We start from the raw sequence: 27,873 nt of genomic DNA on the forward strand, positions 1-27,873 counted from the left end.
TGGGTCCCCAAAGGCTTACAAAGGTAAAAGTAGACAACACCTTACTCTCTATTTGTGGTAGTGTGGGCGAGCAGTAAGGCTTTATCAGAGGGTAGTGTTAAGCATTTATTGTACACACTCAGGCAAGAAATGATGTCACACACTCAAAGACTGAACTCAGACCAGTTGTTTGTATCAACAATATTTCTTTAGTTGTATTTTATTTTTATAACCAACCAGGACTTGGTACAGGTAAATAGGCTTGTACTCTTCAAAACAAATTGATCAAAATTTGATGAAATTGAGGTGTTACAGGTTTGTAAAATATGTAAAGCCAATAGATATTTGTAATTACTTGATGATTACTTTGCAGATTGCTCTTTAGAGTACTATTTGGTTTACTTTTTCTACTCAGTGTGACATGCCTAGATATTACACTGAGACATTTCCTGAATAAAGGTAAGTAAAACAGTTGTGTATTAAAACACTGTTGCTTATGTTTCCATACAAACGCAACTCAACACAGAACACAGAACTTTTTCAGAGGAAATCAGTCAGTTCAATCCTATGGAGAAAAATGAGATTATCGATTTTGCAGGTAAGCAATTGGTCTTTAGGGTGAGTTTCTGGGATTAGAACAAGGGTACCCCCAGGGTCAAGGATGCACTCAAAAAGCACCCTCAGCAGCACTAGGGCCCCTGAGTGCAAAGTGCTGAGGCCCAATGTTAGCCTTTGGGGCCAGGGGGCCGTTGGTTGGTGGCTGCTCTCAGGCAAGTCACAGGGTTGAGGGAGCAACGCTCCCAATTTTAAGCACAGGGCAAAGGGATATCCATGTTAGCACACAAGCTGCACCCACAGCGACACAGGAGTGGCCGGGTGCAGGGTGCTGGTTTGGCGTCTGGTGCCCTGTTTTCAATGGGAGATCTCCGGTCCAGCTCCAGCTGGCGAGCAGCCACTGAACCAGGACACTAGAGTTAGGTCGTTTTTCAGGGTGCACCTCTAAGATGCCCTCTGAGTGCAATTCAATCAATCAATCAAGAAATTTATATAGCGCGCTACTCACCCGGAGGGTCTCAAGGCGCTAGGGGGATGGGGGTCTGCTACTGCTCGAACAGCCAGGTCTTGAGTTTCTTCCTGAAGGTGAGGTGGTCTTGGGTCTGACGGAGGTGGATGGGGAGGGAGTTCCATGTCTTGGCTGCCAGGTAGGAGAAGGATCTTCCTCCCATGGTGGCTCTTCGGATGCGTGGAACGGCGGCGAGGGCGTGGCTGGTCGAACGAAGTTGGCGGGTGGGAGTGTAGAAGGTCAGGCGGTTGTTGAGGTACCTGGGGCCCAGGTCGTGGAGGGCCTTGTGTGCGTGGGTGAGGAGTCGGAACGTGATTCTCTTGTTGACGGGGAGCCAGTGCAGGTCTCTCAGGTGTCCGGAGATGTGGCTGTGGCGGGGGAAGTCCAGGATGAGTCATGCGGAGGTGTTCTGGATGCGTTGGAGTCTCTTCTGTAGTTTGGCTGTGGTTCCGGTGTGGAGGGTGTTTCCGTAGTCCAGTCGGCTGGTGACTAGTGCCTGTGTGACCGTCTTCCTGGTTTCAGTGGGGATCCATCGGAAGATCTTCCGGAGCATGCGTAGGATGTTGAAGCACGAGGACGAGACGGCGTTGACTTGTCTGGTCATCGAGAGGGAGGAGTCCAGGATGAAGCCCAGGTTGCATGCGTGGTCCGTTGGTTTGGGTGCGCTGCCCAGGGCAGGGGGCCACCAGGAGTCGTCCCAGGCGGAGGAAGATGGTCCCAGGATGAGGACTTCCGTCTTGTCTGAGTTGAGTTTCAAACGGCTGTTCTTCATCCACTCGGCTACTTATTTCATCCCTTCGTGAAGGTTGGTTCTGGCGGTGGCTGGGTCGTTGGTGAGGGAGAGGATCAGCAGAGTGTCATCGGCGTAGGAGATGATGTTGAGGTTGTGTTGGCGTGCGATGGCCGCGAGGGGGCTCATGTAGATGTTGAAGAGGGTGGGGCTGAGTGATGATCCTTGTGGTACGCCGCAGATGACTTCGGTGGCCTCGGATCTGAACGGGGGCAGGCGGACTCTCTGGGTTCTTCCGTCGAGGAACGAGATGATTCACTTCAGTGCCTTTTCTTGGATTCTGATGTTGCTGAGGTGTTCTATTAGGGTGCGGTGGCAGACAGTGTCGAACGCTGCGGAGAGGTCCAGGAGGATGAGGGCCGCTGCTTCCCCGTTGTCGAGCAGGGCTCGGATGTCGTCAGTGGCTGCGATGAGGGTGGTCTCGGTGCTGTGGTTGGCTCGGAAGCCGGACTGCGAGGGGTCGAGGGATCCGTTCGTCTTGAGGAAGGCGGCTAGCTGTCGGTTGACGGTCTTATCGATGACTTTAGCAGGAAACGGGAGGAGCGAGATGGGGCGGTAGTTCTTGAGGTCGATGGGGTCTGCTGATGGTTTCTTCAGGAGGGCGCTGAGTTCGGCATGCTTCCAGCTCTCCGGGAAGGTGGCGGTGTTGAAGGAGCAGTTGATGACGTCTCGGAGTTGGGGTGCAATGACGGAGGCGGCCTTGTTGAAGACATGGTGGGGGCATGGGTCTGTTGGAGATCCGGCGTGGATGGTGCTCATTGTGTGGATGGTGTCTTCGGTGCTGACCGGGATCCAGGCGTGGAGGGTGGTGGTGGGGGGTGTCGGTTCGGTGGTTGGGTGCGTGGGCTGTGTGCCGAAGCTGTTGTGTATGTCGGCGATCTTGCTGTGGAAGAACGAGGCGAGTGAGTCGCAGAGTTCTTGCCAGGGGGTGATGTTGTTGGTTCCGGCGCTGGGGTTCGAGAGCTCTTTGACGATGCTGAAGAGTTCTTTGCTGTTGTGTGCGTTGTAGTCTAGTCGTTCCTTGAATGCTGTCTTCTTGGTGGCGTGGATCAGCTGGTGGTGTTTGCGGGTGGCGTGCTTGAGGGCAGTCATGTTGTCTGTAGTTGGGTCTTTGCGCCAGGCTTTCTCGAGGGTGCGGCAGTTCTTCTAGGAGTTCATGAGATCGTCGTTGAACCAGGAAGCCTTCTTGCTGCCGGGTCTGCTGGGATGGTTTTTCAGGGGTGCGAGGTCGTCAGCGCAGTTGGTGATCCACTGTGTGAGGTTGTTGGCTGCCTGGTTGGGGTCCGTTGAGCTGGCGGGAGGATTCAGGTTCAGGGATGTGGAGAGCTGGTCGGAGGTGATCTTGTTCCAGCTCCTGCGGGGAACCTGTTGTGGGTGGTGGTGGGTCGTGGTCCTTCTGAAGCTGAAGTGGACGCTGCTGTGGTCTGTCCAGTGGAGTCCGGTGGAGTGGCTGAAGGAGACGTCCTTGCTGGAGGAGAAGACGGGGTCAAGCGTGTGTCCGGCGTAGTGGGTGGGGGTGTTGACCAGTTGCTTGAGTCCGAGGTTGGCGAGGCTGTCCAGCAGCGTGGTGGTGTTGCTGTCCTTGTTGTTCTCTAGGTGGAAGTTGAGGTCCCCTAGGAGGATGTAGTCAGCGGAGGAGAGGGCGTGCGGGCTGATGAAGTCTGAGATGTCTTCGCTGAATTGTGTGCGAGGTCCTGGGGGTCTGTAGATGAGGGTGCCTCTGAGTGTGGTCTTGGGGTCGGTGTGTATCTGGAAGTGGAGATGTTCGGCGGCTGTGAGGGTGTCGTCAGAGTTGGTCGTGATGCGGATGGTGTTCTTGTGGACGATGGCAATGCCTCCTCCTATCTGGTTGACGCGGTCCCTCCGGGTGATCTTGTATCCGTCCGGGATGGCGATGGTGATGTCGGGCGCTGAGGAGGCGTTCATCCATGTTTCCGTGAGGAAGGCGACGTCTGGAGATGTGGTGTCGAGCAGGTTCCAGAGTTCCACGGCGTGTCTGTGGACGGAGCGGGTGTTGAGCAGGATGCACTTCAGGTGGTTGCTGCTGGTGCTCGGCTTGGCGGGTTCGGTGCAGGTCCGGATGCAGGAGAAGTTGCAGGATCGGCAGCGGAAGGGTCAGTGGGTGCGTCGCGGGGTGGCTCGGTAGCATCCGGGGATCCGGCCGGTGTTGAGTGTGGGGTCGTCGTGCGTCTGGCGGGTGGGCTGGCATCTGCAGGGACCAGGGGTTCTGGCGCTGGGCGCGGGCCAGGCGTGGACGGGCGCAGACGTGCTTGCCTTTGGCGCACAATCGGCGCGCCCGCTGCGCGAGCGCGGGGGCGACACAAGAAGGTAGCCGGGAGGGAGGGTCAGCAGGGTGGCGGGAGCAGGGCGGCCAATGGACTGGCGGGGGGGCGGGGCCGCAGGGAGGCAGTGGCGGGAAAGTCTGGTGCAGGCGGCTCAGCGGCGGCTGGGTCGCCCTAGGCAAACAATCAGGCAAGAATCAGGCAGCACTACACCAGCACCGACCAAGCCGAACACCAGCAGCAACCACCTCAAGTGCATCCTGCTCAACACCCGCTCCGTCCACAGACACGCCATCGAACTCTGGAACCTCCTCGACACCACAGCCCCTGACATCGCCTTCCTCACGGAGACCTGGATGAACGCCTCCTCAGCGCCCGACATCGCCATCGCCATCCCAGAGGGCTACAAGATCACCCGAAGGGACCGCACCGCCAACCAGATGGGAGGAGGCATCGCCATCATCCACAGAGACACCATCCGCATCACGACCAACACCGACGACACCCTAACCACCGCCGAACACCTGCACTTCCAGATCCACACCGACCCGAAGACCACCCTCAGAGGCACCCTGATCTACCGACCCCCGGGACCACGCACACGATTCAGCGAGGACATCGCCGACTTAATCAGCCCGCATGCCCTCCCCTCCGCCGACTACATCCTCCTGGGGGACCTCAACTTCCACCTGGAGAACAACAGCGACCGCAACACCATCACCCTGCTCGACAACCTCGCCAACCTCGGACTCAAACAGCTGGTGCCCACCCCCACCCACCTCGCCGGACACACACTCGACGCCGTCTTCTCATCCAGCAAAGACATCGCCTTCAGCCACGCAACAGGACTCCACTGGACGGACCACAGCTGCGTCCACTTCACCTTCAAAAGAACGACGATCCACCACCACCAGCAACAGGTTGCCCGAAGAAGCTGGAACAAGATCACAGCCGATCAGCTCACCGCCTCCCTGAGCCAGCACCCCCCTGCCGGCTCAGCGAACCCCAGCCAGGCCGCCGACAACCTCACGAAGTGGATCAGCAACTGCGCGGACGAACTCGCCCCTCTGAGGACCCCGCCCAACAGACCCAGCAGCAGAAAAACCCCATGGTTCACCGACGAACTCAAGAGCTCCAAGAAGAACTGCCGAGCCCTCGAGAAAGTATGGAGAAGGGAACCAACAATGGACAACATGACCACCCTCAAGCTTGCCACCCGGAAACACCACCAACTGATCCGCGCCACCAAGAAAAATACATACAAGGACCGGCTGGACAACAACGCACACAACTGCAAGGAACTCTTCAACATCGTGAAAGAGCTCTCCAACCCCAACGCCGGAAACAACGACATCACCCCGTCGCAAGACCTCTGCAACTCCCTCGCGTCCTACTTCCACAACAAGATCGCGGACATACACAACAGCTTCAGCATCCAACCAACGCACGCCACAACCGCAGCAACGCCCCCACCACCACCCTCCGCGCCTGGAACCCGATCAGCACCGAAGACACCATCCGCACAATGAACTCCGTCCACTCCGGATCTCCGACCGACCCCTGCCCTCACCACGTCTTCAACAAGGCCGATGCTGTCATCGCACCCCACCTGCGGGACATCATCAACACCTCCTTCGACACCGCCACCTTCCCGGAGAGCTGGAAGCACGCAGAACTCCGCGCTCTACTCAAGAAACCTACAGCGGACCCCACCGAACTCAAGAACTACCGTCCCATCTCGCTCCTCCCGTTCCCGGCCAAAGTCATCGAAAAGACCGTCAACAAACAGCTGGCCGCCTTCCTCGAGACGAATGGATCCCTCGACCCCTCACAGTCTGGCTTCCGAGCCAACCACAGCACCGAGACCGCCCTCATCGCTGCCACCGATGACATCCGAACCCTGATGGACAACGGAGAAACAGCGGCCCTCATCCTCCTGGACCTCTCAGCGGCATTCGACATTGTCTGCCACCGCACCCTAGTGCAGCGCCTCGGCAACATCGGAATCCAGGAGAAGGCACTGGAATGGATCACCTCCTTCCTCGACGGAAGAACACAGAGAGTCCGCCTACCACCGTACAAGTCAGAGGCCACCGAAGTCATCTGCGGCGTCCCTCAAGGATCCTCGTTGAGTCCCACCCTCTTCAACATCTACATGAGCCCCCTCGCGGCCATCGCACGCCAACACAACCTCAACATAATCTCCTATGCCGACGACACCCAGCTGATCCTCTCCCTGACCAACGACCCCGCCACCGCCAGAGCCAACCTGCACGAAGGGATGAGAGATGTAGCCGAGTGGATGACGACCAGCCGCCTGAAACTGAACTCGGACAAGACGGAGGTCCTCATCCTGGGCTCCTCGCCCTCCGCCTGGGACGACTCCTGGTGGCCCCCCGCCCTGGGCAACGCACCCAAACCGACGGACCACGCACGCAACCTGGGCTTCATCCTGGACTCCTCCCTCTCCATGACCAGACAAGTCAACACCGTCTCCTCGTCATGCTTCAACATCCTACGCATGCTACGGAAGATCTTCTGGTGGATCCCCACCGAGACCAGGAAGACTGTCACCCAGGCCCTCGTCACCAGCCGACTGGACTACGGCAACGCCCTCTACGCCGGAACCACCGCCAAGCTCCAGAAGAGACTCCAGCGGATCCAGAATGCCTCAGCCAGACTCATCCTCGACATCCCACGAAACAGCCACATCTCCGGACATCTGAAAGACCTGCACTGGCTCCCCGTCAACAAAAGAATCACCTTCCGTCTCCTCACCCACGCACACAAAGCCCTACACGACCAAGGCCCGAGCTACCTCAACAACCGAATCAACTTCTACGCTCCCAAGCGCCACCTCAGATCAACCAGCCACGCCCTCGCCGCCGTCCCCCGCATCCGAAGAGCGACAACAGGAGGAAGGTCCTTCTCCTACCTGGCCGCCAAGACCTGGAACTCCCTCCCGACCGACCTGCGCCTGACCCAAGACCACCTTTCCTTCAGGAAGAAGCTCAAGACCTGGCTGTTCGAGCAGTAGCGGCCCCCCCCCCCTAGCGCCTTGAGACCCTACGGGTGAGTAGTGCGCTCTATAAATGTCTTGATTGATTGATTGATTGATTGAGCAGGAGGAGCGTGGGGGCGACCAGGCCTGTGCAAGGCTCAGCTCATTAAATCCCACACTGGCATCAGTTTGGGTTTAATGGGCTGTGAAGTTTGATACCAAACTTCTCAGAATTCAGTAAAGCCATTATGGTGCTTTGGGGTTCATAATGACAAACTCCCAGACCATATACTCTTTATGGCTTTACTTCACTTACAATGTCTAAGAATGGACTTAGACACTGTAGGGGGGGTATGGGGCTCATGCACCTGTACCCTCACCAGTGGCATAGTGCACCCAGCAAGAGGGGTGTCTTACCTATACCATAGGCAGTGGGTTGTAGGCATGGCACACAGGTATGTGTGCCATGCCAGCTCTTCACTTTTTTCTGCACCAAAACATGCAGCCTGCAAGGACAATGTGTGTGTAATAATGTTCAGGGCCTCTAAGGGTGGCACAATAGGTGCTGCAGTCCTTAGGGGCCTTCCCTGGTCACAGTGCCCTTGGTACCCATGGTACCTTTTGCAAGGGTCTTACATGTGGCCAGAGAGTTGCCAATTGGGGTTGCAAAGGCACAGTTTTGCAGCGTGAATCTTTCTGGATTCACTATGCTGTGCATATTCCGCAATCTGGTGGTTGGGTCCGGAATCGTAGTCTATTTTCTCTTTTTTTGTTTTTTTGTCGTAGCCCAGGTGGGCGTCGACGTCCCACCATTTGGTGTACCTTCGGTGATGTCAGCGGTGAAGACCTGAGAACATCAACAGAAGAGGACCTTTAGAGAGGAGACGACGAAGAAAGGAGAGAACTTCGAAATCTTCGACGTCCTTCAAGGAATGCGCACGCAGGGGGCCCCCTGAGCGCAGGGATGTACAAGACGCCCTTTAAATTCTGCAAGAACTGCCACCACAAGTTCGCACAGAAGGACCAGCACCCAGTCTGCAACCTCTGCCTGCCAATCGACCACGAGAGCAGAGACTGCAACGCCTGCTCCGTCTTCAAGCCGAAGACACTCCGAATTCGAGAAAGACAGAGGACGGCTCACCACACGATGCAGGGCAAGGGCCAAGCCCCGACGCTTTATGAACTTGGCCTCTCCACCGACGACGAGGACAACATCGCCGAAGGCCCAGATGACTTCACGGTCGCTGAGACCGATAAGAAAACGCCTGATAAGGTAGGAGAGTCTACGACCCCGAAAACTCCCACAGGGCCTCGAAAACCTGAGGCAGACTCTCGAAGGTCTGAGCACAGAGCCTCGAAAGGAGCACCGGCGCCGAACAAATCGACGACCGAAGCTGCATCCTCCGAAAAAGAGCCCAGCGGATCCTCCGAGAAGGACTCCCGGAGGCAGAAGGCCAGCGAAAAGCAGAGGCCATCGAAGCAAGCCCCCGAAAAAGGGACTTCGACTTCGACTTCAACGTCGTAAGAAAAAGAGCCGAAGAAAGCTTCGACGACGCCGAAAAGAGCGGCCGAAACGCTCGACGACGAACAGGCCGCAGAAATGCTGAGGAAAAGAAGAAGGCTCGAGGCCGAAATGGAGAACATCCTTCAGAGAAGAAAGGACTTCGATGAAAAGATGAAAAGCTACAAGATCCCCTCGAAGCCGGCACCGACCGTCGCTGAGGCACAGGAACTCGAGGAGTTCGACGCCGAAGAGCCGCCGAAAACTCCGGAGCCTTCGGAGCACGAAGAGGAGGAAGACCTCTACTACACTGAAGGGGATTACGGGGAACAGCAGTCTAACTGCGGCTCAGGTTCCTCGACGGCCCAAGACCAGGAATGGCAGGACATCGAGGCCGAAAACCCAGAGGAGGCAGTGGAAACATACCCCTCGAGGCCTTCTCCACCGGATGACATTGGGGCATACAATGAGGTGGTAAGGAAGGCAGCAGCAGCTTATGGAGTTAAGCTGGAAGAGGAAAAGCCAAAAGCAGACTTCCTGCTCGAGACATTACTCCCCATACAGACAAGAAGCCAGTTCCTGCCCATGCTCAAAAGTATCACAGACCAGGGGAAGGAGGCCTTCAAGGACCCGGCTACATGCAGATCTGTAACGCCGAGGACAGAGAAGAAATACAAATTCTCCTCACAAGACCCAGCTTACATCAAGGGATCCGTCACAGCAGATTCTATAATCGCTGCAACGGCCAGGAAAAGGGCAAACGTCCCAACAACGTCTGGACCCCCACCTGACAAAGAAAGCAGGAGGATGGATCTAACTGGCAGGAAGATTGAGAGGAACGCCGCAACGCACTGGCGGATGGCGAATTCCAACGCCCTCCTGAATAGGCATCAATACCAGCATTGGGATGAAATGGGACAGTTGCTCAAGCACCTCCCGGAACAATACCGTGAGAGGGCATCACACCTTGTGGAAGAGGGGAAGAGCATCGCCAATTCGTGCCTGAAGACAGCCTTGGATGGGGCAGAAACATCCAGCAGACTGATGGCCATAGGCATCACAGAAAGAAGGCAAGCCTGGCTCAGGATCTCAGGATTCAAGGCTGAGGTTCAGAATAACATCCTGAACACACCCTTCAACGGTGAAACACTGTTCGGAGCCCCAGTTGATGATAAGATCACCCAACTGAAGAAGGACAACGAGACGGCACGGTCCATGGGGGCCCTGCAGTTCAGAGGGATGAGAAGGGGCACCCCTACACCGAGGCTGAACGGCAGAGGTGGAAATCAGCGAGGAGATTCTCACCGGAGTTTCCACCAGGGGCAACAGAGTGACAACCAAGGCCACCAGAGCCAGCAGAGGCAAGGCTGGAACTACCAAAGCAGGGGCCAGTCCTTTCGGTCAAGAGGAAATGGACGGGGCCAGAGAAGGAGAGGCGGTGAGCAACCCCCCTCTAAGTGACTTCAGACGAGAGAAGGTGCTCCGCCACCCAAACCCTCCGGGGGAGGAGCACGGAAAAACAAAGAGGAGAGGGCTACGCGGACAAGACACAAAGGAACATGTAACGCCGGTAGGAGGAAGATTAAGATTTTTTCCCCAGGAGTGGCGAAAAATAACAACAGACAAATGGATACTCAATATTATGCAGTTCGGATACTGCATAGAGTTGGAAAGGAAGCCACCAAACAGAAAACCAAAGAAAAGACAGCACTCGGGAAGAGAGCTGCAACTACTGCAAGAGGAAGCCCAAGAACTGCTCCTCAACGCAGCCATCGAACGAGTGCCTTTCAAAGAACGGAACAAGGGAGTGTACTCAAACTACTTCCTAGTGCCAAAAGTGGACGAAAGTCTAAGACCCATCCTGGACCTACGGTTCCTGAACAAATACGTCAAAACTCAAAAATTCAAAATGACGTCCCTACAATTGGTCATCCCACAGATAAAAGCCGGAGACTTCTTGTCTACCATAGACCTCAAAGATGCGTACCTGCACATCCCCATGAACAGGCAGCACAAGCACATGCTAAGGTTCACAGTAAACAAGGATCACTACCACTTCACGACCCTGGCTTTCGGCCTAAAGTCCGCACCAAGGGTGTTCACCAAATGCCTCGCGGCAGTGGCCGCACACCTATGAAGAAAGGGGATACACGTGTACCCCTACCTTGACGACTGGCTGGTAAAGGCAAGCTGTTACAGGACATGCACAGAGCATGCAGAACAGGTGACAAGAACGCTAGCAAACCTGGGGTTCTCCATACACTGGGGAAAATGCTCGATGGAACCAGAGCAAGTGAAGATCTTCCTGGGAGCCCAGATCGACACCGTCCAATGCAGAGCCCTACCGAGCGAGAAGAGAACGCTCAGTCTGTTGAGGACTGTGAGCAAGATCTTGGGGATGATGGCATCATGCATACACCTGGTCCCCAATGTACGCCTGCAAATGAGACCACTCCAAGAGTGGCTGCAACAACAATGGTCACAAGCTACAGAAAGTTGGGAGGATCTAGTGGTTGTAACGCACAGGGTGCAGGAAGAGATAAGGTGGTGGACCAAGGAGAGAATAACAGAAGGGAAACCTCTAACACCACCGGACCCAACAGTGACCATCACCACAGACGCATCCCAGAAGGGGTGGGGCGCACACATGAAGAGGCTCAGAGTGAGGGGTCTGTGGAGCCCTACAGACGCAGTCAGGCACATCAACTACCTGGAACTGAAAACGGTGTTGCTAGCCCTCAAGGCCTTTCGGAAACACCTATACAACCAGAAGGTGCTAATACAAACAGACAACACCACAACGATGTTTTATATAAACAAACAGGGGGGAACTAAATCGTTCCCTCTGTCAAACTTGGCACAGGAGATATGGAAATGGGCTATACCACTAAAAATAGACCTGCTAGCCATACACCTGCCAGGGAAGGACAATGTAGAAGGGGATTGGCTCGGCAGGCTTCAGCGTCGCACGAGTGGGAACTCAACAGTCAGGAAACAGAGAGTCTATTCAGGAAATGGGGCACCCTAACAATAGACCTATTTGCAACACACCGGAATGCAAAATGCCAATACTTTGCATCCAGGCAACCAGAGGCACTGTCCCAGGGGAATGCCCTATGGATAAGCTGGTCAAAAACATTTGCCTACGCTTTTCCCCCGATACCTCTGATCCCCAGGGTTCTCAACAAATGCATGAAGAGCAACATGACGCTCATCCTTGTGGCACCACAATGGGCCAGACAGACCTGGTTCTCTCAGATAATGGAGATGGCGCAGGGCCCCCCCCCACAAATTCTCAAAAAGAAGAGACCTACTCTCCATGGAAAACTGAGAAATCCTACACCCAGAGCCAGAGAGCCTCAACCTCTCAGCCTGGCTCCTGTGGACTTCATGCCAAAGGTGGTGTCAAGGTTCCACATGAATCAGAGTATTCAGATCCCTAGCTTCTTCCAAAACCCCACCACAAGCGCTGAGAGGTCGCTCCACACCCTAGACGCAAGAAGGGCTGTGATGCACTACATTGAAAGAACGAAGGAGCACAGTAAGACAAAACAGTTCTTCGTGTCCTTCGCAAACAGTTACATGGGCAAACCAGTAACTAAAAACACCATAGCTCGATGGATCGCACAGACCATTCAATTCTGCCACAAACAAGCTGGCCAGGAGCTAACCGGAGGGGCACAGGCCCACTCCACCAGGAAGAAAGGAGTAACAATTGCCTTTCTGGCCAACACACCAATTCAGGACATATGCCTGGCGGCAACATGGGCTTCAGTGCACACTTTCACTAAGCACTATTGCGTGGATGTGCATATGAACAAAGAAGCACAAGTAGGGCAAAAAGTGCTTCAACATATTTTCAACAACCAACGCTCATCTTCCACCCAACCGCCACAAAAGTAACGAAAACCGCTACAAAATCTATGCACAGCATAGTGAATCCAGAAAGATTCACGCTGCAAAACGAATAGTTTCTTACCTGTCGGTGTAGTTTTGCAGCTTGAAGATCTTTCTGGATTCACTAGCGAACCCACCCGCCTCCGCCAGAAAGATGAGGCTGGAAAAGAGGGTGGAAACAGATGGAAAAGAAAGCAAGTTGGAACAATTATATGATACGTGGAAAGACTAACGTTGAAAAACGATTAACAAACATAGCCATGGATTCACTACAAAGACAAAAAAGGAAAAAGAGACAGAAAAAAGAATCCGAAGATGGCGCCCAAGGGTGGTAGCTTCCGCCGGAAGCACGCCGACGTCACCGAAGGTACACCAAATGGTGGGACGTAGACGCCCACCTGGGCTACGACAAAAAAAAAGAGAAAAAAGACTACGATTCCGGACCCAACCACCAGATTGCGGAATATGCACAGCATAGTGAATCCAGAAAGATCTTCAAGCTGCAAAACTACACCGACAGGTAAGAAACTATTCGTTTCAACAGAAGAACATAGGCCCTGGGTATATTGGGTAAACAGACATAATATCGACTCCAAAATATCGACTGGACATAATATCGAGTTCAAAATATAGACTGGACAAAATATCGACTGGACAGAATATAGACATCAAAAATATCGTTTTTAAGGTAAGTAATGTAATATCGAATGTTAAAAATATAGACAGTTAAAATATCGAAGTATATAATATAGGTAATTAAAAATATCTAATTTTTAATAGTATCTAATTTTTTATAATGTTTTTTATGTTATTATATGTGTGAAAATTGTGAATTTATGTTATAATTAATTTTAAATAATGAAATTTGTTTTTTTATTTTTTGCGCAATTAAATTCTGTAGCAGGTTGTGGGTTTATAGGGGAATAGGGTGGGAAGTAATTTAATGATAATTAATTAAATATGTACATTTATTTATTGGTATTTTTTAATTAATTGTTAATACATTTATATTTGGTAAATAATTAAATTTTAATTGGCAATTAGTTTTAATTAATTGAATAATTGCTAATTATATTAATTTTACTAATTTATTTTCCGTAGCGGGTTGTGGGTTTATAGGGGAACTGGGTGGGTAGTAATTTAATTAAACCTAATTAAATATGTTAAAAAATGTATTGGTATTTTTTTAGAATTAAGTGTTAATTAAAATTTTATGGGTAATTAATTAAATTTTAATTGGCAATTAATTTTATTTATTTGATTAATTGCTAATTATGTTAATTTTACTTATTTATTTTCAGTAGCGGGTTGTGGGTTTATAGGGGAATAGGGTGGGAAGTAATTTATTTATAATAAATTAAATAATTCTATTTATTTATTTGTATTTAATTTGAAATAATAGATAAATAAGTTTTAATTGTTAATTAAATAATTTTTAATTTGTAATTAATTTGGATTAATAGGTAACACATAGTAATAATTAATTTTAATTTGTAATTTTAATTGATTAATTGTTATATTAAAATAAATTGGTAATTACTTTAAAATAATTTGTTATAGATATTAATTTATATTTTTTAAAATAATATATGAAGTATTTACTTTCCCTACTGTTGCACACTCTGGAGTGGGAATAGTAATTTTTACCCCTACGCTATCCAATGCTTTCCCTACTGTTGCACTCTTTGGAGTGGGAATAGTAATTTTAACCCCTACGCTATCCAACGCTTTCCCTACTGTTGCACTCTTTGGAGTGGGAATAGTAATTTTTACCCCTACGCTATCCAATGCTTTCCCTACTGTTGCACTCTTTGGAGTGGGAATAGTAATTTTAACCCCTACGCTATCTAACGCTTTCCCTACTGTTGCACTCTTTGGAGTGGGAATAGTAATTTTTACCTCTACGCTATCCAACGCTTTCCCTACTGTTGCACCCACTGGAGTGGGAATAGTAATTTTTACCTCTACGCTATCCAACGCTTTCCCTACTGTTGCACCCACTGGAGTGGGAATAGTAATTTTTACCCCTACGCTATCCAACGCTTTCCCTACTGTTGCACCCGCTGGAGTGGGAATAGTAATTTTTACCTCTACGATATCCAACGCTTTCCCTACTGTTGCACCCACTGGAGTGGGAATAGTAATTTTTACCTCTACGCTATCCAACGCTTTCCCTACTGTTGCACTCACTGGAGTGGGAATAGTAATTTTTATCCCTACGCTATCCAACGCTTTCCCTACTGTTGCACTCACTGGAGTGGGAATAGTCATTTTTACCCCTACGCTATCCAACGCTTTCCCTACTGTTGCACTCTCTGGAGTGGGAATAGTAATTTTTACACTTACGCTATCCTACGGTAATAATATTGATTATTATTTAATTATATTATGTATAAATATATTATGTTACTATATATATATATGTTTTAACAAATGATTGTAAATTTTTTTGTATAACTTTCATTATTTATTTAAATATTATAAGGTAATTTAAGTATTTTTAAGTATATTTTAGTAATTAATTTTTAATAATAATTTAATTTAACTCTGTTTTTAATAAAGTCGATATTTTAATTAACTATATTTTTGTAAACGATATTTTGTAGTCGATATTTTTGTACTTACCTGTTTGTAGATACAAACTCGATATTCTGTGTGTCGACATTTTGTCAACAATATTTTTTCAACTCGATATTATGTCCCTCGATATTATGTCAGTGATCCGGTATATGGTTAGCAGGAACCCAGGGCACACTTAGTCAAAGAGCAACAACATTTGGCAAAATGTTGGGGGAGACCATGCAAAAAGGGGCACATTCCTACAGTTGGTGCTTCTAGAATAAAGGGACATGGGCTTTAACTTTCTTTACATGTCAACCTCTGCCTCTTTTCTTTTTTTATTCCTACAGCAGGCCTAATAGCCCTAAGGCAGAGTGCATTATATTACATGCGAGTACATATAAGCATGGGCAGATATGCCCCGGTGCTGTCCAGTTCAGTTACTAGATAGTGCAAGTGAACAGTGAAGCCATATTAAGTATATGTACTGGGCACTGGTCATTACGAGTTCCCCAGGTACATGATGACTTTACTGAAACCTATGGTGTTTGGTATCAAACAACTTGTCTTGATAAACCCATACTGATGCCTATAGTGGATTTATTAAAACATGCACTCAGAGGGCACTTTAGAGAAGTCTCCTGAACATGTAACTACCAGGGTCTTAGTGTGCTGGCTGACTGGTATCTTCTAGACGGCCACCACAGACGTGTTCCTGACCCCCTGCAGGTAAAAGCCCACGCCCTCTGAAGCCAGAAATAATGCCTACTCTTGAGAAAGAAAAGGGGGTGGTGATGGACAGAGTATCTAAATTAAGCAGAACACTCCTACCCAGTCAACAGATCAGGGCTTGATCCATCACCGTTTTTTAGCTCACTGCACCATCCCAGTTCAGAACCGGGCTACATGCAAAATAGTCTGTCCCTGGCCCAGTGCATCATGGGAACAGGGCAGACCAAACTACCAAGCCAATTCTTTACTGGAAAGGAAACAAGCTTCCGGGGACCGGTTTCTGGCATTTCAGCCGTCGTCGGCCCGGCTTGCTTGAATCCTGATGGTGCAATGAGCAAGGGATTCGCATCTGAGTATACCCTGCCACGCTTGTGGTGGCCAAAATGATTCAGAAAAGGGGGTGGTGATGGACAGAGTATCTGAATTAAGCAGAACACTCCTACCCAGTCAACAGATCAGGGCTTGATCCATCACCGTTTTTTTAGCTCACTGCACCATCCCAGTTCAGAACCGGGCTACATGGAAAATAGTCTGTCCCTGGCCCTGTGCATCATGGGAACAGGGCAGACCAAACTACCAAGCCAATTCTTTACTGGAAAGGAAACAAGCTTCCAGGGACCGGTTTCTGGCATTTCAGCCGTCGTCGGCCCGGAAAAGGGGGTGGTACTCTTGAGAAAGGTGTTCACACCTCCTCCAGCAGAATGACTAGTGATTTAGCATATTGTTGTGACGTCATTCCGCTCCACGCGCTGCCGTGGAATGTTGGTATGCCGAGGGTTCTATGCCGAGCGCCGGACGCCAGCTGTCAGTTGTCACCGGCTGACTGCAGGTAACCAGCTTCCAAACTGGTGCCTCCGTGGATCAGAGAATTGGTTGAAGGAAAGAAAGAGGATGGATGTGATGTGCGCATTCCTGAGCATGCTTCCTGTAGAGTGTACGACAAGGCGAAAATTGTGTCCAGCATAAATGCTGGTAAATGCTGGTGACTGGGTCAAAGTCCGTTCCGGACGTTGGGTAAGAGGTTTATGCAAATTTCGAGGACCCTTCCACACCACACCCATTCTATGTTGAGTTAGAAAATGGTGAAAAGTGGAACCTACGTAGGGTGGCAAAGTACTGCTCACGAGACCATGTTCCTAAAACCATGGTTAGTAAAGGGGTTACCAAGAATTCATGTTCTGGGTACATGTTGGCTCATGACCGCCAATTGCTCGACAGTGCTTGCACAAGTGTAGGAGTGAGGGCACCAGGCCCTGGTGGGGATAACCTGAGCAATGGTCAAAGGCCAATTTACACAAATGATGACTCACCTGATCTTCATAGAGCTCGACCCTATCAGAGACCCTTGCGGGCTTGGAGACCCCCTCAGCATTTACAGAACTTCATTGTCAGATGATTTGTTGTTACGTTCTATGCTGCTGACATTTACATGCTTTCCCTTCCCATTGTTTTCATTTTTATTCCCTACCTGCGTGTAGAGGAAAGGGGGTATGTTGTGACGTCATTCCGCTCCACGCGCTGCCGTGGAATGTTGGTATGCCGAGGGTTCTATGCCGAGTGCCGGACGCCAGCTGTCAGTTGTCACCGGCTGACTGCAGGCGGCGGGCGCGCTGATGTTCTGCTGTTTACTCAAATAAAGCTTGATGTTCAAACCTACACCCTGTCTCATGTTGTGATCACAACACATATCAAGGGCATGGGCTCAAAACCACATGCCTCCTTTATGTGACCCTAGCTCCCCCCCAGACATGAGAGTTGCCACCCCCTGCCCTGAGGCCCATTTGGCACCAGCACAGGCAGGAAATTAGCTATGCAAGTTGGCCTGTTGCACTACCATGCTAGTCACACCCCTAAAGTGGGCTGACTGATGTGCTTCACAAAAGAAGAATTCCACCATATTGTTCTTGGTGGAATTAGGAACTCTGGGACGGGGATTGTCCACTCCCCACAGGAAATGGCCCTATAGTGCGTGTAGAGACTCCAAGGGTACACAGCCCATTGGCCACTACATTTCACTCCCCTTAACACCCCTATATTCAGTATCTAGGTGGCCCCCTGATTCAACTGACTCCAAAAGAAGGACGACAAAAAAGAGGTGAACGCGAAAACAAAGGAATAGCTGTGGCCTTTGGTAACAAACATTGCCTGCCTGCTTCTGTCCTGGCAATTGCCAAGACCCGATTCATCCTACAGCTGTGCATCTTCTAAAAGCCTGAATGCAGAAAAGTCTGCCACCACTTTGCCAACCAGCCAGCATCACCCTTGAAGTGGAGGAGCCACTTCCTTGCAGGCTGCGGCACCAACCGCGACATCCGGTACATCGATCTGTTGACCAGCTGGTCCTGGTCCACCGACTCAGCGGCCACACAGAAAGAGTTCACCATGCATCAGGAGGCCAGATCTGTTTCCATACCAAGTTTTGAGACACCAGGGGCTGTCCTACACCAATACCCTAGGTATTGGAGCCTGTTGCAGTCACCAAGGCTTGTTTGTGTTCAGCCTGAAAATCACCACCACTGTTGAGTGACTTAACTTGAGGCCATTTCCATGCTAGAAGTCGTCTTGCTGTGTTTCTTCTTCTTCTGCTGGTACACTGAGAAAGTGGGAGCCTCAAACTCGATGACCCGCTGATCAAAACACCTATGCCCCGGAGCCCCCAGTCCAATGGAGTGTCTGTGTCCCTGAGACCCCCAAGAGTGGAGCCCCCCTTTGGGTTTTGCTGGTTTGTCCCCCAGCCCCACCCCTGCCCCCCTCCCCCATGCTGCCTCTTTCCTACAGGTACTTTCCCCATTTACTACAGCATGTAGCGTCTGAGGATAACGCAGCTGAAGCACCTCTGCACTCAGAACCCTTAGGGCAGGTAAAACTGAACTCTTGGGGCTTTCTAAGACCTTGGCCCTTACTTACCTTAAGTCCAGAAGAACAGTCCTGTTAGTCATTTGCAAGTTACGCTATGCAGTGAATGTTTTTCCCACGGGATAACATTACTGCGTTTTGAGACTCATGCCTCACATCTGACAGCTGTTATTTTCTACTGTTTTTACTGTAAAATTTGATAACGTCTAAAGTCCTTCCCTGATTATGAAGTTCTTGGTGTCTGAAATTCTCTAAAAACATATACTTTGTTTAATTGTTCTTGAGTTTCTTCGAGTGTGTCTCTCATTTATTGACTCTGTGTGTGCAAAAAATGCTTAACACTGCCCTCTGATAAGCGTAAACTGCTCACCCAAACTACCACAAAAGAGAATATTTATGATTTATTAATTTAGGCCCTGTAAGCCAATAAGGGTCATCTGGACTTTCTACATAGTGTACCTCGTTTTGGTACACTACATAAAAAGCCAGCTTCCTACAAAGGGGACTTTTCCGCCTCTACCAAAACAGTCTAAGCTCAAAAAGCTTAGAAAAACTGTAAGTAGTTCGAAAACGTTTTGTTGAGCAGTCCATTCGAGGAGCACGAAAAAACAAGATTGCTCTGTGATTCCCTACATCTTGGAGACCCAGGATTCATTTTCAGTAAGTTACTTGTATCTTACACCACATACTCTGTGTTTCTTTAGCAATATCAGCTTAATACTGGCAATATTCTAGTAATAATGTAGCATGATGTGCTGGAGGAGTGGAGTGGAGTGGAAGTGTTGGTAACAATCATGCTTGGTACCTCCTCACTAATTAATAGTGTAACTACATAGCCTTGTCTAAGCTTAATATAGTGCCATAAATAAACAATTTCTTTGATCCCTGAATCATAGCTTGTCTATTGAACTCCAGTTAAAATGTTTCACTTTGAATGCCGTTTGTTTTCGAATAGAATTCTTGTGCAAAGTGTGAACTTTAAAACAGCACAAAAATACTTCTGTACATATTTTCTTGATAAAAAGTATCATACTCTTCACAGGTTAAAGAAGTGGGCTGGCGTGACGTTGCAGGTTGGATTGGAAGAGGGGGCTCGATGCTTGGAACGAAGCGGTAAGTGCTTTGATTATAATGCTGCAAGTAATGCACTTTGTAGACCCATACTCCATTATTGGAATTGTCCCATCACACTTGTGGTCACTTGATATAATCCCATATTCAAAGTCTTTTGAAATAGTGAAAACATGAGTTTACATTTCCTGTACTCTATAAATGAATGCATAATTGTATATCTAATGTGAGGATGTTATGGAAAAATCTTTTGAGAAGACTTTTTCTATTTTCCTAATTTGGTTTTTCTTATTGTTGTGCTCAATGTTTAGTCTACGATATAACCAAAGTTGCAGTGCCATTAGCCACGTTGACGCACCAGGATTTTATTTCCATATATGGAATTACCTGCTTCTTCTCTGGATTTACTATTTAATCCCTGTTAAGCATCACTGTATGTAACATCAAGGGTCAAATACATGCGTCTGCTTATTGGTGCAAGTTCATGATTTTCGTCTCTTTGATATGATGTAGAACTTAGCAATTATCGGTAGACGATCCACTCTCTTCGCCAATTAAAAAATTTACATGCTTGTGCGTGTGGGGCTCTAATGTCAGCAGAAAGTTAATAATGGGAATAGCTGTCCTGTATAGTAACCCAAGTTCTTGACTTGTGGTGTTGGTGAATGAAGCCTGAGTGAGGGAGGAATTTTGAAAGGCGTATGAGAGGGGAGAAAGGTGGGGGTGAAGGGGAGTAAGCACTCCTCCCTATACCTGGGTAGCATTGCTATGAGTGTCATGTATTGGGTGTTGAGGAGTGTTGTCTGCAAGTTGCAAAGAGCTCTTCCAGGCCAGGAGCTCCTGATGCGGCTGGTGTGACAAGTGGACTCCAGCTCAGAACTTCTGTATCTAATGCTAGCTGTAAAAACATTCCCTAACTCTAACCCAACACAACTGTAGAATGCTCATATACTCCAAAAATGTTAATGCAAAGACCGCATTGTAAAGCCTTGTAACAGTGTAAATGAGTCCATGGAAATGTCTGATAAAGTAATTGTGACAATCTAAAAGGTTCCCTCTTTTGTATGGCATCTCGGGTTTTATCACTAAGCTCTTAAAAACAGGCTTGATATTGTTTATTACACTTGGACCCTATGCCTTTCATATAGCACATGTCCAGTGCAAGGATCAATGCAGAGCCATACATACCTAGAAGTGATTGACACCTCTTGGAATTCACAGCATAACTCAATTGGCAAATGGCATTGTGATGGCTTCTTCGGCTTGCACATTCCGGATGTATGACGTTACAACGCATACTTTTACCACGCATACCTTTACAACGTGGTTTTTACCACGCATACCATTACAACGCATAGCGCTTAGAGGTGCTGGATAGTGGTAAGTATAATTTTCTATTCCAACTCCAGTCCCCGTGGTCACTAGGGAAGGTGTTGGATAGAAAATTAAACGTATTCCCTATCCTAGAGCGCCCCCCAGCGCAATGCGTTGTAATGGTATGCATGGTAATGCCTGCGTTGTAATGGTAGTGCGTTGTAAAAATTTCGTTGTAAACGTTACATACCGCACATTCCTGTTGACACCCCATCCAGCTTATGAGTCGAACATAGTTTTTCTTTTCTTTAAATCTTTGTATTGATTTTAAACGATAACATCGTCATTGAAGCAATATGCACCATAAGTATAATAATTGAACATAGCTATCCACATCAGCAGCAGTGAGTCGGAGTTATACAGGAAATAAAACCACAACATATTTTAGCCAATGTAACTTCTGTTCCCCACATTATTCATTTACCAATCGTTTTTAGGTCTCGCCAATGCAGTGCGCATGCACTGCTTAGGAGACCTTTAGCCGTCGTCCAGCACTTTTTACAAAGCACATACTCGTGGTTGTGGCGACATACGGCTTGCGGGAGTGCGCAGCGGCACGCCACGAGCACGAGTATGTGCTTTGAAAAAGAGCAGACTGCTCTCTCCAGCGCACGCGCACCACTCCCGTGTGCACCCCTCCCCTCCGCCTCTCTCTCCCACTGGGCCCAGTCACGGTGCAAAATGCCCATTATTTCCGAGTCCATTATTTTCAAGTGTTTCTTTGCTGTACAATGCCCTCTCGCCCACGTTTCAACAATGTTGTCTCTGTCTAGCACCGCTGCACCCAACCCAAGGCAAGAGATCGAGGCTTGTTTTTTTTTTTTAAATGCGTGTAAGACGCTGCCATTTAGAGCCGCTTCATCCGAGATATTTAGCCTTCCAATTTAATTAACAAGAAAATAATATTTGGCTGCTGCCCTCACACTTATGATTGCTGTCAATCAAGGCCCCGGGCCCAGTCGCCGTGCAAAATGCCCATTATTTCCGAGTGTTTCTTTGCTGTACAATGCCTTCTCGCCCATGTTTCAACAGTGTTGTCTCTGTCTAGCACCGCTCCACCACACCCTTGCACGTTTGGAGCTGAGGCGCTTGAGGCTCCATTAGCACACGCAGACTAGTGTTCGTTCTCTGGGTAGCCAGGCGTGCTTTGACACCTTTACACACACACACCGTGTCTAATTAGCGGCCGCTTGGCACAAACACTACGCAAAAATAAAATGATTACTGATCCGGCTGACAGGATGGCTGAAGTAATTGCGTCCCACAGGGGGTGGAGTATGTTGGTGGAAACTGTGGATGCTTTTATTCCGGCAAGGGAGCCATGCAGTGGGTTCATTGTAATGTATTCTGAGCAGATGATAACTGTGCAGTTACGTCCTCAGTCTTTGCTACTCTCTATCCGACCACTGTTGATCCTAATATTCCTTTCTTCACAGGCAATGGTTATGTAGGGCGATGTTTACCTTCAATTCATTGCGCCTTTCTAAACCTACATCACTTTTTCACTGTCATGTTTCAGTAGGTGTGAACATTCTTAACATGCACAGATCCCTGAATTTACGGTCTCAATTAAAATCTTAGAATGACGATCTGCTTTAGATTAAATATATCTGCTGCATTATTTTAAGACTATTTAGTTCTGTTCATGCAGCTGATAGGTGCCAACTTTCGCGTGGTGTTTGTAGTTGTTGCTCGGTCTCACTGCACTGTTTCAGCGCTCTATTCCAGTGGCTGTGTTTTTGGTCTTTCAGGTCGCGTTGAAACAGTGAAATGAACTGGTTCTAATAATATATTATTCACCATCACAAGAACACACTTTCAGAGCACATTTGACAAGGATCATTGCAGCTTTTCCCCATCCTATGCAGTTGAAGGGACAGTTATAAACTATCAAATGTTAGAGGACTGGTGTTTCCCATTTACTGGTGCTCTAGATTCTTAGTCTGCTAATGGAAAGTTTGCTCCCACCTCCTCCTTGACTCTCCAAGTAGATGTGGAAATGCAGGCAACGTCTAGCTAAAGGGAGTGTAAGAGCTTTGCCACACAGTTATCACAGTTGTAATTAAATATGAATGTGTGAGCACCAAACACTTGATAATGCCTCAAAAGATTCAAATATTTTTTACAATAAGAAATGTGATGCAACTAATAGGAAAGTACACAAAACAAAAAGATGCAAACTTAATTATTCATACAGTGAACTATTACTAAATGTGGACAATGGTGCCACCATGAGAGCGAAACCTCAGTGCCACAACAGTGCAGTTCTGAGAACATTTGGATTTTCTGTCAGTTTTTGTAAACATAAATTGATCACAATCTTAACCCTGTACAGTGGGAGATCATAGTCTTGTGCCCGAGACACTTTGTTACAAAGTTGTTATCCCTTACTCTTCCTAACTGTTGTTTTCACAAACACTTGAAAACCAGCATAAAAATACCACCAAGACAAACAATAATGCAGTATCTCTTGTAAACTGTACAGCAAAAGGACAGTGTCTCAGAATTTGGCAAATATGTTTCTGGATCCATAGATGGAAGCATTCTGACTGCATTTAGGGCGGTGGTGTCAGGCCCCTAGAAGAGTGGCCTCATCACACCGGCCATTATTTTTACCACATGGCTCCTCTTATCTCAAGGCTCCCTACCTGACTCAAGGCCTCTTCCAGGCGACACCTCTTCTTCTGGGAGCACTTCCATCTTTTTTTGGGGGGGGGGGTGGGAGTGACCTCTGGGGTTCAGGACCTCTGCTCCCCCAGAGGGCCCCCGGCAGTCCCTCCAAGGACAGCCGGTCACCTCTCTTGATCCCTCGCTGTCCATCTTTTACCTCAGTCTGTTCCTCACTGTCCAACTCTGTTCCTCGCTGTCCACCCCTCCGCTCCTCACTGTCCTTCTAATTCCCTCCTCTGCCCCTCACTGTCCTTCTGCTCCCTCCTCTGTCCCTTGTTGTCCTTCTCCCTCCTCTGTCCCTCACTGTCCTTGTTCTCCCTTCTCTGTGCCTCACTGTCCTTCTTCTACCTCACTCTGCTCCTCACTGTTCAACTCTGTTCCGCACTGTCCTCTTTCCCTCACTGTCCTTCTCCTCTGTCCTACACTGTCCTTCACCCTACTCTGTCCCTCACTGTCCATCTTCTCCCTCCTCTACCCTTCACTATCCTTCTCCCTCCTCTGTCCATCACTGTCCTTCTTCTCCCTCCTCTACCCTTCACTGTCCTTCTCCCTCCTCTGTCCCTCACTGTCTTTCTCCTCCTCTGTTCCTCACTGTCCTTCTCTCTCCTCGGTCCCTCACTGTCTCTCTTCTCTCTCCTCTATCCCTCACTCTCCTTCTTCTCCCTCCTCCGTCCCTCACTGTCCTTCATCTCCGCTGTCCCTTTTCATGTTTAACAATATATTCGAAATCCGATATTACACTTCAACATACTTCTGTAACTCAGAATCCCAAATTCATTATCCACAAATAATTTCACTTCCTTGCCAATAAACTTAAACCTAGTCAGCAGTGCAAGTTTTAATTGCCACCAAACAGTAAGCCATAACCTCATGATTGTGTGTTTGTATGTACAAGATTGAGGTATCAATCCACAATGCACCCTCCTGACTAGTTTTCAGCTTGGCTGAGATTTAGAAACTATACAAGTAATAGAAATGGTTTATGCTTTTATTTTACTAATGATTGCCACCTTTCACTTTATTGCCTGGAATATCACATTTAAGTTCTCATATGCACACCTATGTACTCCAACTTCTAACTTCTAGTAGGCACTGCTTTGTAGCCTTTCAGCAAGGGCATTGTTAACAAGCATTGGCATAGCCAATAGGTCTCGCCATGTTTAGCCATGCAACAGTTGATGTTGTTTCACCCAGCATATTGTGCTGCATAACTAAATACTTATAAGGTCCCAAAGGAGAGACCTATTGGCTATTCCAATGCTTGTTCAACATTCCCACCCTCTAGGGTATACATATAATACATTTACATCTGATTTGTGCCTTGATACATGCTCTTGCTATTCCATTAGGCAACTGTCTAATACATTCGTTATAATCTTCAGTTACACCCTGTGTTTGTAGCTGACTTATTAGTACTCATTGCCTCCAGAGTTGTGTTCCTCTTATATGCCTTCAAGGCGGATCATCTATGAGTCGAACATAGTTGCACCTGTGAGGCCTCATAAGCCTTTTGAACACTTTGAATCCAATGTCAATAAAATTATAACTCGGATTTCTGCGATCCTCGTCCTAGATTATATCAGCCAGAAAGATAGTGTTTTCTCTGCCGAGCTCCATCGACTTTTACAGAGAGAAAAGCATTCTTAAGAATTGCCCTCATCTTTTGAAAAAGCGTGGTTTCATCATGACCCGAATCATTACATTTTATATTTTGGCTAGACATATCCTGTTGGGGCACCACATGGACCTTTTGTCCACTTCTGGAGTCCATAGTTTAGGCCAGCTGCTCTCTCCCCGGTATTCCTGGAATGCTTGGCTGGTCCAGTGGAGGAGGAGGCTGACATTTAGAATTAAGTGCCAGTTCCTTGCTCCATTGTGTTTTGTTTCTTTAACCTCTAACTCTCTCCAGAAATCAGACCCCCTCTAAAATCTGTGTCTAGAACTGCAAATGTGGTATGGATGGACAGTAAAGAAACTTAAGGAAGTGGGAATAGGTGGGCTTGTAGAAAGGCAAAGTGTTACACCACCGGCCATGACTAGTTACTGGCATCCTAAATGATCCTTCCGTGCAGTGAAGAAGTCGTCCGATGCCCCTTCGTGCTCCAGGGGGTATCTGAATGGTTTAGCATGGAAGAATGACTCTACTGAATAAGTTGTACTTTCTGAATGAATCCAGAATTTCATAACATTTGAAATCTAAAATAGGAAAACTGTTTTTAAGCAAGCTATTTATTACAATACCCGTGTTATGAAAATGTAATTACTCGACAGTTGTATTATAAGCACTTAAATATGAGATTTCAAAATGAAGTTTGGAGGTGTTGCGAGCCTATTTCATATTCAGCAAATGTTCTGTTTAAAGTCAGTTTTTTTGCTATAAATTTACCCACCGCCGATTATTTGTGCTTGAAGGAAACATACTCCGCAATTTATATGAAACCCTTTTTTTGGTTAATTTGAATAATAATTATTTTTTCTTCAGAACGCTTCCCAAGACCTGCATGGCAAAAATAGTGGAAAACATTAGAATATTTAACATCCAGGCCCTAGTAGTAATTGGAGGATTTGAGGTGAGTTTTTCAATATTTGCTTTCTACATGAGATCTCTTCACAATATGGCCGCCTGCGTAATAAGGGTCTTGCAATCTGTCTTCTGGTAATTTGAATCTACAATCCAACATCTTTAGTGGAATCATCTTTACACTGAGGATTTTCATTTTCATTTGCATTCTTGCATTTAGTTTTTTACTGAAATTTCTCCCTGAGAAGTGTTTGCATGAAGCCAAATGTCGAAAAACATCTCTTTCTTTTAAATCGAAGTTCTTGGTTTTGCAGCTTGCTCAACCTTGTTTTTGAAACCACAATGGCACTTTAATGTCACTAAGAAACAATGCACTCTTATTAGGGTATGGGTTATAGGAGAGGAAGAGAGAGGAAAGCTTTACACATCCTTAACATATCACATATTAAACATCACCATGCAGTGTTTTAATTACCTTGCACTCGTAATGTAGTGAACACTGCTTTAAGTTCGGACTTCTGATTTTTTTGGTATGCATTTGATGATTCGCCATCTTGAAGCAGGAGTCATCCATTCCAGGCAGTATTAGCTGACATTTTTGTGATCTTTTGGTCCTTCTTCTGTGTCAAGGGTGTTATTGAGCACATTGGCAAAAATGATGCATCAATGTTGTGGAACAGAAGACCTCTGTTTCTGTGTCTTTTACGGGAGACAGCATCTCTCTAGCCCATACCTCTGCCAAGCTCTCTCAACTATTATGTTAGCGAGAGAGAGGACTCATAACATCTGCTGGTGCTGTGGAAACTTCAGGAATTCTAAATCAACACAAGGCCTGTCCCACCGGGATCACACCCAAATCTGTAATTCCAACACTAGAGGGGTCTCATACAATTTTATAACTCCCTCACAGACATTTTAGTCTAAGTGTTGTGGTGTATCTTGATTAAAATAACCTACCATCATAGACCCAACCATGCACAAGAAAAAAGGTGTGGAAAAGAGAGAAAGCACCTCACAGTCGCAACACGAAGGGGGCCATTGGCTGGTACTCACCTTTTTTCTTGTGTATGGGTGGGTCTACGATGGTAGGTTATTTTAATCAAGATACACCACAACACTTAGACTAAAATGTCTGTGAGGGAGTTATAAAATTGTATGAGACCCCTCTAGTTTTGGAATTACAGATTTGGGTGTGATCCCGGTGGGACAGGCCTTGTGTTGATTTATAGTGCGTTGAGTGGGGGGGCGGCCTGTCCTCTTCATTCCCCTCTAGCCCCTAGTGTGTTGGGGAACTTGAGGAATGCCATGATTTGCAATCCCAGTGGGATGAAGCCAGTGTTTCTAGCTACTAGAGAAGTGTGTGGCCTCATGGTTGCAGGTTCCAGTCACAGTGAAGAACACAGTGATTTGGATTGTCTGGTTTGTTACTGTTTCGCAGTACATGTTTCTTCTGCTACCAGCACCACCCCTGTCCAGCTCTGCCCTCTTCAGTTGTCAGTGGGTTGCTCCTTTTTTGTTGACTCCAATGTGATGGTGTCCAACAGACCTGTAGGTGTGATGGAAACGTCAACAGTTCC

At 48.0% G+C, this 27,873-nt stretch overlaps 1 protein-coding gene across 1 annotated transcript in view; it reads left to right on the forward strand.

Annotated features, from left to right (window-relative positions):
- LOC144822694 (ATP-dependent 6-phosphofructokinase, liver type) overlaps positions 1-27,873 on the forward strand; it is a 312,409-nt gene that overhangs the window by 215,139 nt on the left and 69,397 nt on the right. Inside the window, exons 14-15 of the mRNA XM_078680480.1 lie at positions 19,703-19,773; positions 26,258-26,345. Coding sequence (XP_078536606.1) covers positions 19,703-19,773; positions 26,258-26,345 — 159 coding nt within the window. The remainder of the gene's footprint in view (positions 1-19,702; positions 19,774-26,257; positions 26,346-27,873) is intronic.

The sequence above is a fragment of the Lissotriton helveticus genome, chromosome 3_1, assembly GCF_964261635.1.
Source record: "Lissotriton helveticus chromosome 3_1, aLisHel1.1, whole genome shotgun sequence".
Classification (NCBI taxonomy): Eukaryota; Metazoa; Chordata; class Amphibia; order Caudata; family Salamandridae; genus Lissotriton; species Lissotriton helveticus.